The sequence below is a fragment of the Heteronotia binoei genome, chromosome 16 (assembly GCF_032191835.1).
Source record: "Heteronotia binoei isolate CCM8104 ecotype False Entrance Well chromosome 16, APGP_CSIRO_Hbin_v1, whole genome shotgun sequence".
NCBI lineage: Eukaryota > Metazoa > Chordata > Lepidosauria > Squamata > Gekkonidae > Heteronotia > Heteronotia binoei.
In genome coordinates this window covers 16831049-16843475 of record NC_083238.1, presented here as the reverse complement: position 1 = coordinate 16843475, position 12427 = coordinate 16831049, and the positions used below count along the sequence as shown (strand labels likewise).

Here is a 12427-nt window from a genome sequence, read left to right as displayed (position 1 = left end):
TGTGGAAGTTCGTTTCCGTTCGTGAGCGGATACATTTCCAGACACTGTCTGTGCTCAAAATCTTTACAAAATTTCTAATCAATAACTTGGAGAACATGCAGAGGAGTATCCAGGGGAGGTCCCCTGCAACTATGATGTCTCTAGCTTGCACAGGAGCAGTTCTATACACTCCGGAACCTCCCTAACCCGCCTTCTGTCAAAATGACCACTGGCAGTCATTTTGACAGGTTCAGGAGGTTTAGAAGTGTATAGAATGGATCCTATGCAAGCTAGACACATCAAAGTCTCAGGGGTCCTCCCCTGGATGCTTCTGTACATGCCCTCCAAATTATTGATTGGAAGTTTTGTAAACAAAATGACAGGCAGTCATTTCTCCAGAAAGCTCTTTCCTGGGGGACTTTCTTTGGGGAGCTGTAACTTGGACACCATAAATCCAATCCTCACCAGACCTGGAGGGCAGGTAGAAGAGAGTCAACCCTGAACAACCCTTGCAGTTTTGTATCTCTAGCACCCTGAGGGGCTGTTCTACTGCCTCACCAACCAAACCAGTTTGGTTTGAGCCAGCTTCAGTGGCTCAGGGTGGCTTATGAAATGGAAGAACAGAGGGGAAGAAGTGGAAGCCTGGAAGAATGTAGCTGGTGCACCATATGCCCCATAGTGTCCACTAGTACTTCTCCAGAAAGTGGGCGTGGCCATTGTAAGGCAGGGCTTGTTATTGGCTGCCCTCATGCAAACGAAAGGATCCGCCATGGCTGCGATATCCATGGAACCGCCTCCTCCACTGTGTCCATGGAAGAGCATTATGCTCTACTGTTCGGAACCTGCTGGTGATCCCCAGCCCTAAAGAGGTCCAGCTGTCCTTGACAAGGGCCAGGATTTTTTCAGTCCTGTCCCCGACTTGGTGGAACATTCTGCCAGGAGACACCGGCGCCCTGCAGGGTCTTTTACAGTTTCGCAGGGCCTGTAAGGCAGAGATGTTCCATCGAGCCTTTGCATAAGGACAGCAATGTTTGCCATGCTGGCACCTTTCTTCCTGCTCCCCATTGGGGGGATTTCCCTGCCCCCAAAGTAACAAGAAGAAGATATTGGATTTATATCCCGCCCTCCACTCCGCAGAGTCTCAGAGCGGCTCACAATCTCCTTTACCTCCCCCCGCCCCACAACAGACACCCTATGAGGTAGATGAAGATATTGGATTTATATCCCGCCCTCCACTCTGAAGAGTCTCAGAGCGGCTCACAATCTCCTTTACCTTCCTCCCCCACAACAAACACCCTGTGAGGTGGGTGGGGCTGGAGAGGGCTCTCACAGCAGCTGCCCTTTCAAGGACAACCTCTGCCAGAGCTATGGCTGACCCAAGGCCATGCTAGCAGGTGCAAGTGGAGGAGTGGGGAATCAAACCTGGTTCTCCCAGATAAGAGTCCGCACACTTAACCACTACACCAGACTGGCTCTCCTACTGAACAATAGCACTTTAAATGAGACGCCATCGGAGTTTGTAGTTTCTTTTTAATGTAACTGGTTTTATTGATTCAAATGTATGTATTTGCCCAGGATGGGGCAATCTATTAAGTCAAAATAATAATAATAATAATAATAGCCACAGCCACTGGAGATCACAAGGACTGGTAAGCACCTTGGCTTGCGGTTCCATCCCCCCTTCAGGCTTTTGTTCTTTTTATTCTCCCTTGTCCTTCTTCCATCTGGGCTTGGCTTACCTTCATTTCTTTTTCTTTTTTCCTCTTTATTCCACTTTCATGATTCCATTTTCATTTGTAAATCAAGATGGTAAGTATTGTGTTTGGCTTTGCCTCCTGGGGCAGCCATATATATATATATATATATATATATATATATATATATATATATATATATATATATATATATATATATATATATATATATATATATATATATTTGTTTCCCTCCATCTCCTGGTCAAACTATTTTTGCTTTGGGTCTGCCTCTTGTGCAAGCCATTTTGGAGAAGTGCTCATCACCCCCGATCAAAAATCCCCAAGCTGCCCTCATGCTGAAAAATGGACCGCTTGAGCCAGGGGTTCAGACATTTTTTTTTTAACAAGTAAGACTACAAAGTATCATGGAAGCATTTTGCATTCGTTTTCAGTTTATCCCGATGTGCGATTGAGATATTTCAAGGCAGCAAAGTCTTCTATAAACTGATGGCCAGTGGAGGAGTTAATTAGACCCTTCTACATATAATGAAGTTTAAATTTCTTTCTTTCTTTCTTTCATGGCAGAGATTATACAAAGAGGCATATGAAAAAGCAAAAGGGTCAAGCATCAACTACTGCGACACTCCCAAGTATCAAATTGACAGTGTTTTGAAAAACTTTGGCGATGTGAGTATGTCGTGGCTCATACGCTGTGGCTCAGGCCAGATTTCCCATTTGGTGGCCTGTTGGTAACACGTGGCATCTCTTCTTACAGGTGAAATATAAAGAGGCATATCAGAACAATATCTTGGGCCGGTACATTGGCAGCTATGAGGACCCACATCACACCCACTATATGAAAGTTGAAGCCATGAAGAGCGATGTAAATACGACTGCCTTCCTGTTTAGTAAAGTGGCTTACGGGGAGTGTACAATGGTTGTTGATTTCTTGTTCCTTCCTTAGAAAAACTACAAGGCAGACTACGAAGAAGACAAGACAAAATGTTACTTCCCACAGACCATAACTCAAGAGTATGAAGCTTTGAAGAAGTTAGACCAGTGCAAAGATGTACGTAGGAAGACAGCACTTGTTGCTGCTATATTTCTCCTTTTGTACTATTTTATCGTTCAGATAGGCCGTTTTCCCACTGACCTTACTCCGGAGCGACGTCCCTCTTCACCGCGCAGCGTCTGCGCGGATTTCCCACCAACTGCTGCGCACAACCAGGAAGAGCCGCGGCTTTTGCGTCGCAGATGTAAACTGGTTTTTAGCGGTTTACATCTGTGACGCAAAAGCCGCGGCACTTCCTGGTTGTAAGGTCAGTGGGAAAACGGCCATAGTTAATGAACTCAGTCTGTTTCCACATATTATGTATTTCTGCTGCATCATCTAAAACAAATAGGCAAGACTGAATAACATAGCTAAAATGTAATGAAATATTAAAAATGATGGGTTGGATTCTATCAGTCTGCTTTGCTAAGTGCAGAGCCTTTCTTGGAAGCCAAGGACCTTCTTCTGGAGGCTTTTCATACAGAAGGCTTCTTTTGCACTAGGTAGGCTCCAGTTTTCACTGACTAGAGCGGTAGAATCTGGGCGTATAAATGTATGTTAACTGAAGAGTAGATTAATATAAAAGACTAATTAACAGCACTCACCCTGCACTTTAATTGTTCATGGAGCTGAGGACAAATGGCTGTCAATCTGTTGAAAGGTTTGTTTCAGTATCTCATCAAAATCCTACGTGTATGGGTTCATGTGTGTAGTGGGTTCAGCGGCACATTTCTCATTGTGTGCAAATGTAAGAAGACCTTGGCAGTTGTCTTTCGATGAAAAGCAGCTTCAGGAGATGACTTTTTAAAAGAAGGAGCAATAGAGGTGGGCCTGCTATTTGTCCTTTCAGCTCAGCCCCTCTTCTCAAGTTGCTTCCCCTATCGAGGTTCCTGCTGGACATTTACTGCTACGGGAAGGACAAAACTCTAGGATAAGTCTGAGCTGAAAAACAGCCAGCTGGGAAAGGCTTTAGTTGTCTTGTCTTCTGGCTGATCGTCTGCTCAGATTGACAGATAATTATAGGAGCTCCTTGAAGAAGAATATTCATGGGTACCAACTGAGGACCCATGAGGAATTGTGGGGAGAGATTAAATGATTAGGAATCCTCCATTTCTGCACACTAGGCCATTTTCTTCAGCAGCCTAGCTCCGAGCTGAACTACATGTTATGGCGGCCACTGATTCAACCCATGGCCACCAATCCCATTTTACAGAAAAATTTAACCCTTAAAAAAGATGCTGCAAGGGCCCAGTCACAATGAGGCTCGTTGCATTGGGGAACGAGGAGCTCTTACTCCCCGTGTACAAAAATACAAAAATACAAAATATTGTGCACAAACACTCTTAACTGGTGTATATAAAGTTCTATTATAATGAAATGAACAGCCTACAACAGTGGGCATACATTCATACAGTATAAATAGAAATAGAAAACAACAGTCTCAAAACAATATTCCAAGGAGGACCCCACACAGTCACAGAGTTTTCAAAATGAGTACAATGACTCAACAATAAAGTTCCACAGGAGTCCCTCCGTTGTTTGTTGACTTCTGAAGGACAAATTCTAGCCTTCACGCAAACCCCGGATTTGATTGCGTTCCGCTGCTCCTGCAGCTTCCTCGTAAGTCAACTGAAAAATCCAGCCAAGTTCTTTCTCAAACGCCCATTTTGATATCTTAATTAACTTGGCTGGATTTTTCAGTTGACTTACGAGGAAGCTGCAGGAGCAGCGGAACGCAATCAAATCCGGGGTTTGCGTGAAGGCTAGAATTTGTCCTTCAGAAGTCAACAAACAACGGAGGGACTCCTGTGGAACTTTATTGTTGAGTCATTGTACTCATTTTGAAAACTCTGTGACTGTGTGGGGTCCTCCTTGGAATATTGTTTTGAGACTGTTGTTTTCTATTTCTATTTATACTGTATGAATGTATGCCCACTGTTGTAGGCTGTTCATTTCATTATAATAGAACTTTATATACACCAGTTAAGAGTGTTTGTGCACAATATTTTGTATTTTTGTATTTTTGTATTTCATATATTGTGCTGCCACTGTTCTTTTGCTTACTCCCCGTGTGGCTTTTCAAGTACTGAAACAGGTGGTTTGCGACTTGAAAAAGCACGTGGGAGGGGTACCAGATCACTTCCTCCCCCATGCCGCAGATCCAATCAGAATCAGGCCCTCATGGAATTTTTAAACCATCAAATCCTTCTGTAAAATTCTTGTGTAGTATATAGTTTGGCCCTCCAAAGTACCTTCTGCAAGGAGCTTTTGCACCACCTTCCTTCCTTGACTGCAGCAATTCTTTTTGCTTTGAGTCTTTATTTCTTTATTAAATTAGACATCTAGGCTGCTCTCTCCTGAAAGACAGGACTTATTCTTGTTGTGTTCATTCCAAGCACGATGTGTGTGGCTTTCAGGGCTCCCATTTATGCTCCTGTGCTCTAGACCAAAGAGACAAGGAAGCGCAGTTGCAGGCAAGGATCTCTTTGGAGACTTGCCTCATACAATCCAGAAAGGGGGTTGAAGAAAAAGAAGAAGATATTGGATTTATATCCTGCCCTATACTCTGAATCTCAGAGCGGTCGCAATCGCCTTTACCTCCCCACACCCCGCCACAACAGACACCTTATGAGGTAGGTGGGGCTGAGAGAGCTCTTACAGCAGCTGCCCTTTCAAGGACAACCCCTGCGAGAGCTTCCAGCAGCTGCAAGTGGAAGAGTGGGGAATCAAACCCGGTTCTCCCAGATAAGAGTCCGCACACTTCACCACTACGCCAAACTGGCTGAACACCAACTTCAAAATGGTGGTATCAAGCTCCACTTTTCTTACCTCTTTTAAAAAATCTGAGTGACAGTTCAGTTGTGAGCCTCAGGTCAGTTGTTATAGAGGGGAAAGGGGGAATTGCAGGTCTCTAGTGAGTGGGAGACAAGATTCTTGTTGCTTCTGCACCAGGGTAACAAAAGAGGAGTGGCAAAAGGAGTGAGTGGTGTGTAGATTGGTCATGGAGAAGTCATCTTCATGCACTTCCCCCCTAATTGTGGTTGCTTGCACAACTGGGTGACCCTCTGTTCCCTTTGTGGAAGCCCTAAATTGCAGTTGCTTTGCCTGCTGAAGTGTGAAGCCAGAAAAGCAGAAAACTGAAGTGTGAGGGAGGTTTACCATTCAAAACATAGACCTGGGTTAGTGTTACTTCTCTCTTTCTGTGGGAAGGAAAATTTGGCAGCTAGAAAAAAACTATGCTGAGTAATGCGTGATTTGCATACATGTCCTCCAGCTTGGTGTACTGGTTAGGTGTGCAGACTCTTATCTGGAAGAACTGGGTTTGATTTCCCCACTGCTTCACATGCAGTTGCTGAAGTGACCTTAGGTCGGTCATAACTGTCAGAGTTGTTCTTTCAAGAGCAGCTTCTGTCAGAGCCCTCTCAGTCCCATCTACCTTACAGGGCGTCTGTTATGGGGAGGAGAAGGGAAAGGAGACTGTAAGCCACTCTGAGACTCCAAGTGATGGGTGGGGTATAAATCCAATCTCTCCCCCTCTAATTTTAGTGCTTGATTTAAAATACTATAAATTCTTATAGGCTCTGTCACCCTCTCAGTTTAAAGAGTTTTTGGGACTTTCCTTCCTAGTCCTGGGATTCCTTCACTTTGAAAGAGCTCTTAACATTTTATAGGATCTGTGATTGGTCATTGGGGGGCAGGGGAAGGATAAAGGATGCCTGTTTTACAACACACCTTGACCGGGGGGGGGGGGGGGGGCTGAGGCTAATCTGATCTTGTCGGCTATCAGAAACTAAGCAGGGTCAGAACCAGGAAGTTCAGGGTTCCTACACAGAGGCAGGCAAAAGCAAACCATCTCTTGCCCTGAACGCCCTACAAGAGTTGCCATAAGTTGGCTGTGATTTGACAGCACTTTCTACCCCATTTCACACCACAGATCACTCTGCCTAATATCCAGTTCCAGCGCTCAATCCTATTCTTTTTTGCTTTTGCCGTTGTTTCCACTGCCCTTAGCATTCTATGACTCCTTGTGGTGTAAAGACCATGGTCTGCACAAGATATTTCTAGGGATAGTTAGTTAACTTTTATTGGCATTACAGATAAAAGATCATTGAAATTGATAAAGAGTTCAACATAGAATGAGTCATAGATTAAAATCATCCATACAGTATATTAGGATAAGAACAGCAGCATATAAGAACTTCGCCACAAGGTCAATTATATTATCATCCTTGTTGTTAAGCAAAAAAACCCCAATTTATATGTATCAGGAAGATCCATAATACGGGATAAAATTGGGAATAAAATATTTTTTCAAATTTTGATGCAATAAGGACATTTTAACAACACGTGTAGCACTGTTTCGATATTTTTTCTTTCAATTTACAAACTAATATTTTTATGCACTGTTGAGGAGTGCCCCCAAACTTTTCAGTAAAGGGAGGTTTATGGCTAGCTTCAGGACTATTCATTTGGTTATTCAAAAGAGTGATTTTATGAGATCCCTCTGACATCTAGTGGCTAGAATATCCTTAGCTACCTTTCTAATTTCTCAAATAAAAATCATACGTACCAATGCCCTTTAACATCTGGGCAGCACAAATAAATACCAGCTTACATCATGGCATCTATGCAGGTGATTTTGTCACCACTTTACCACTTAGCCATGCTTTTAATAGATCTGAAATGTCACACTGAGTGGAATAATAGTAAATGCATTTAAACCTGATACCATAAGCCTGGTGCACACTGGAAATCAAAACTCATTGGGTTTCTTCTTCTTTACTCTCTAGCATACATACAAAAAGCATCCTGATCAGATCAAATTCACACAAGTGACCGATTCGCCTGTCCTGGTGCAAGCGCAGATTAATTCCAAGCAGCTGAGCGATGTAAGTAGCCTGGCAACTCCAACTCCTGTTTTATGGAGCCTTGTGTGACACACAGTTTGCAGGGGTGCTATTGTGGTTTCGCCTTGTGACACTCTTGGAAGAAAGAACATAAGAGAAGCCATGTTGGATCAGGCCAATGGTCCATCCAGTCCAACACTCTGTGTCACAGAAGAACATAAGAGAAGCCATGTTGGATCAGGCCAATGGCCCATCCAGTCCAACGCTCTGTGTCACAGAAGAACATAAGAGAAGCCATGTTGGATCAGGCCAATGGCCCATCCAGTCCAACACTCCGTGTCATACAATGGCCAAAAAAATTATACACACACACACACATATATACACACTGTGGCTAATAGCCACTGATGGACCTCTGCTCCATATTTTTTATCTAACCCCCTCTTGAAGCTGGCTATGCTTGTAGCCGCCACCACCTCCTGTGGCAGTGAATTCCACATGTTAATCACCCTTTGGGTGAAGAAGTACCTCCTTTTATCCGTTCTAACCCGACTGCTCAGCAACTTCATTGAATGCCCACGAGTTCTTGTATTGTGAGAAAGGGAGAAAAGTAATTCTTTCTCTACCTTCTCCATCCCATGCATAATCTTGTAAACCTCTATCATGTCACCCCGCAGTCGACGTTTCTCCAAGCTAAAGAGCCCCAAGCGTTTTAACCTTTCTCCATAGGGAAGAAAGTGAGCCAGTCCAGGCAAATGAACAGCTCAGTGTTGAATGTGAGACTGCTTGGTGTTGAGGAACAAGCAGAACCAACAAGCAGTGATTTAATAATAATGGGTCTCAGATATCCCTGGATGGTATATTCTGTTCTCAGCTGCCCTGAGCCTGCTTCGGCAGCGAGGGCGGAATACAAATTGAAATAAATAAATAAACAGTCCCACATCAGAGGGGTTGCTATACTTACTTGGCGATAAGGGAAATCCACATGCTGAGACACACACTCTTTAATAGCAGCATTTACTGGTTTGATTCCAAAGAACCCAGCATGGAGCTCTCCCCCCCCCCCCCAGTTCTTCTACACTTTTCTGTCTACGCTCCCAAAAACCTGCTCCTGAGAAAGCTTGGTGGAGTGTGTCCTTGTGAGAGAGCTGCAGCTTGGTGGAGAAATCTGGAGCACTGGAAGTGTTTTCCGTTCATGCATGGGCTACTGTGCATCCAACGTCTAATGCTGAGCATTGACAAGGCAACATCAGGCCAGTGGCCCATCCAGTCCAACACTCTGTGTCACAGAAGAACATAAGAGAAGCCATGTTGGATCAGGCCAGTGGCCCCTCCAGTCCAACGCTCTGTGTCACAGAAGAACATAAGAGAAGCCATGTTGGATCAGGCCAATAGCCCATCCAGTCCAACACTCTGAGTCACATAAGAACATAAGAGAAGCCATGTTGGATCAGGCCAATGGCCCATCCAATCCAACAGTCTGAGTCACATAAGAACATAAGAGAAGCCATGTTGGATCAGGCCAGTGGCCCATCCAGTCCAACACTCTGTGTCACAGAAGAACATAAGAGAAGCCATGTTGGATCAGGCCAGTGGCCCCTCCAGTCCAACGCTCTGTGTCACAGAAGAACATAAGAGAAGCCATGTTGGATCAGGCCAATAGCCCATCCAGTCCAACACTCTGAGTCACATAAGAACATAAGAGAAGCCATGTTGGATCAGGCCAATGGCCCATCCAATCCAACAGTCTGAGTCACATAAGAACATAAGAGAAGCCATGTTGGATCAGGCCAGTGGCCCATCCAGTCCAACACTCTGTGTCACAGAAGAACATAAGAGAAGCCATGTTGGATCAGGCCAATAGCCCATCCAGTCCAACACTCTGAGTCACATAAGAACATAAGAGAAGCCATGTTGGATCAGGCCAATGGCCCATCCAATCCAACAGTCTGAGTCACATAAGAACATAAGAGAAGCCATGTTGGATCAGGCCAGTGGCCCCTCCAGTCCAACGCTCTGTGTCACAGAAGAACATAAGAGAAGCCATGTTGGATCAGGCCAGTGGCCCATCCAGTCCAACACTCTGTGTCACATAAGAACATAAGAGAAGCCATGTTGGATCAGGCCAATGGCCCATCCAGTCCAACGCTCTGTGTCACAGAAGAACATAAAAGAAGCCATGTTGGATCAGGCCAATGGCCCATCCAGTCCAACACTCTGTGTCACAGAAGAACATAAGAGAAGCCATGTTGGATCAGGCCAATGGCCCATCCAGTCCAACGCTCTGTGTCACAGAAGAACCTGTTACCTTCATTGCTGACGGTTGGAATCCTGCCTTTTTGTGAGGGAGGGGTTGTGTAATGATGCCATGTATTTACTAGACATCTGCCGTTCTATTTCCAAGGAACAGTAGTCCACATGTATATGATATCCCCTCCCCCCCCCAAAAAAAATGTTTTAGAATAATGAAGTTGCATTAGACTGAATCAGACCATCAAGGTCAATATTGCTTATTCAGACTGGCAGTGATTCTGCAGGGTCTCTGGTGGAGGTTTTTCATATCACCCGGTCATTTCAGCTGGAGATGCCGGGGACTGAACCTGGGACCTTCTGCGTGCCAAGCAGATGATCTACCATTGAGCCACAGCATCTCTCCAAGACACAGCCTGCTCTCCATATCTGGATATCTGTAGAGAAATGTTAAAGCATTTGGGGGAAAGAGGAGCCTTAGAAATTGGGAAGCGCTGAGGAATTTGGGGAATATGTGGGTAGATAAAAAATTGGATCTGGATATATTTTTCATGTAATTTCGTCTAAGTCCTCTCCTTACTAAAGCCCAGTCCTGTGTAGCTTTTGTTTGTATAGGTCACAGACATTTTAGTGGTCAAAGGGGATTCCTCTGTTTTTTTCACCAGCAGGAAAAGCTGGTTGGATCCATCCCTAGTCTCGTTAAGATTGCAGGTAATTGACACACAAAAAAGCAATGCTAACCCACTAGTAAACTGAAGATTTTTTCTCACCCTTTTTTTGACACCTCTTTGTATTTTTGATCTGAAAGGCTTTATAGTATGAAACAAGCGACCATCTGTTGTCATTCTGTTCAGACTCCAACGTGAACTCACCCATTCCAGAGATCTCATATGGAGAGATATTTCTGGACACAGGCAGAACATTTGGCACACAGAGCTAAGGTGCCCAAAACTGGAACCAAACCAGAAAGTAATCATAGTGGTACGCTGCTGAGAAATTTCAGTTTAATCGTTTCAGCTTTCCCTCTTACTCATTTCCAAGATAGCAATGGTGTAAATTGGCATTTGAGTCGAGGTCTTTCAAAACGTGCATGATTCGTGTGCAATAATGTGTATATGTTTTTGGGTTATACTTTTCAGTTGAACTACAAAGCCAAACATGAGAAAGAGAAGTTCAAGTGTTCTATTCCACCAGATGCTCCATTTTTTATCCAGTCTCAAGTCAATGCATATAATCTCAGCGATGTAAGTATAAACCTCACAGGATTACAGGACGCTTCCATAGTTAGAGAAGAGTAACAGGCAAGCAAGCTCTAATTACATCTTAATCGATTGACTTGTACCATCCTTAGGGTGGCCATAATGTCTGAAGGTCAGCCAGGGACACCTTTGGGGGGGGAAGGCAGACTCTGGAGGGCCTCCAGCGACCAGCGGAGGCCGTGGAGAGGCCTCCGCTGGTCGGCGCTGGTCTCTGGAGGGCCTCCAGGGACCAGCGTCGGCCTCTCCGCGGCCTCTCCGTGGCCTCTCCGTGGCCTCTCCGCAGCCTCTCCGCGGCCTCTCCGCGGCCTCCGCTGCTCGCTGGAGGCCCTCCAGAGTCTCTGGAGGGCCTCCAGCGACCAGCGGAGGCCGTGGAGAGGCCTCCGCCACCGCCGCCGGGCCCCGCGTGCGGGCGGGGAAGGCGGCGAGTGAGGGAGGGAGCGAGTAAGGGAGGGAGCGTCTCCCTCCCTCACTTGCCACCTTCACCGCCGGCGCCCGCGGCCCACTGCCTCTGGGGCTGGCTAAACCGGGACCTCTAATGGTCCCGGTATAGCCAGCCCGGGAGGCGGGAATAGGGGGCCAGAACCGGGACATTCCCGGGTGCCCGGGACGGTCTGGCCACCCTAACCATCCTGTTGTGCTTACGGTAACATTTTCCTCTGGCTCACAGACTTCCTGTGATGCAAGAAGCACTTGCTTTGGCAGAAATCCCTTTATGCTTTTCAGCACTGTTGTTACCTGAAAAGAGTGGTAGGATCCAGTGTGTGATTATTAACTGCTATAATTCAGGGAAAGTTTCATTGAATACAGTGGGACTTCAGCAGAAAATTAAACTGAGAAGGCAGAAGGGTTTAAGGGGAAAGGGAGTCTAAGAAAAGCAGAGGAAAGGCACCCAGGAGTGGAAAGGGCTAGCCAGAATGGCTAAGAAACAAATTTGAGAGAAGGACTGTTGGAGGAGGCAGAATCAGAGAGATGAAGAAAGATAGTTTTAAAAAAAAACCACAAGCACTTGTGGGAAACTCATGTAACAAAAGTTTAAAACAGGCTTTGTGTGGCAGGAAGGAGGGGGACAGAGGAAGGAGAACAGGAAGCCATGGCAGTGAAGGGTTTAGGACCGCTGCGAGGACCTAAACAGAGCTGAGATAAGATGAAATAAAGGGATAGTGGAGACCTGAAAAAGAGAGTATAGAACCAAATGAGTTGAAAAAGTGGAAGGATAATAATTAGAGGGGATGCATTCAGCTGCTTAAAGAAGTTTAGCTCAATTAAGTTATGGATAAACGTATGATGCCTGGAATCCTACAGGAGATTTCTAGTGAAAGAGAGTGAATTCCCTTGTTTCTTATT

The 12427-nt window shown here is 45.2% G+C and overlaps 1 protein-coding gene across 6 annotated transcripts in view; it reads left to right on the top strand.

Moving 5' to 3' along the window:
- NEB (nebulin) overlaps positions 1–12427 on the top strand; it is a 358296-nt gene that overhangs the window by 80566 nt on the left and 265303 nt on the right. For all 6 annotated transcript variants that reach the window (XM_060256972.1, XM_060256973.1, XM_060256975.1 and 3 more), the window contains 5 exons: positions 2262–2363; positions 2452–2559; positions 2641–2745; positions 7518–7616; positions 10964–11068. In XM_060256972.1, the coding sequence (XP_060112955.1) occupies positions 2262–2363; positions 2452–2559; positions 2641–2745; positions 7518–7616; positions 10964–11068 (519 nt within the window). The remainder of the gene's footprint in view (positions 1–2261; positions 2364–2451; positions 2560–2640; positions 2746–7517; positions 7617–10963; positions 11069–12427) is intronic.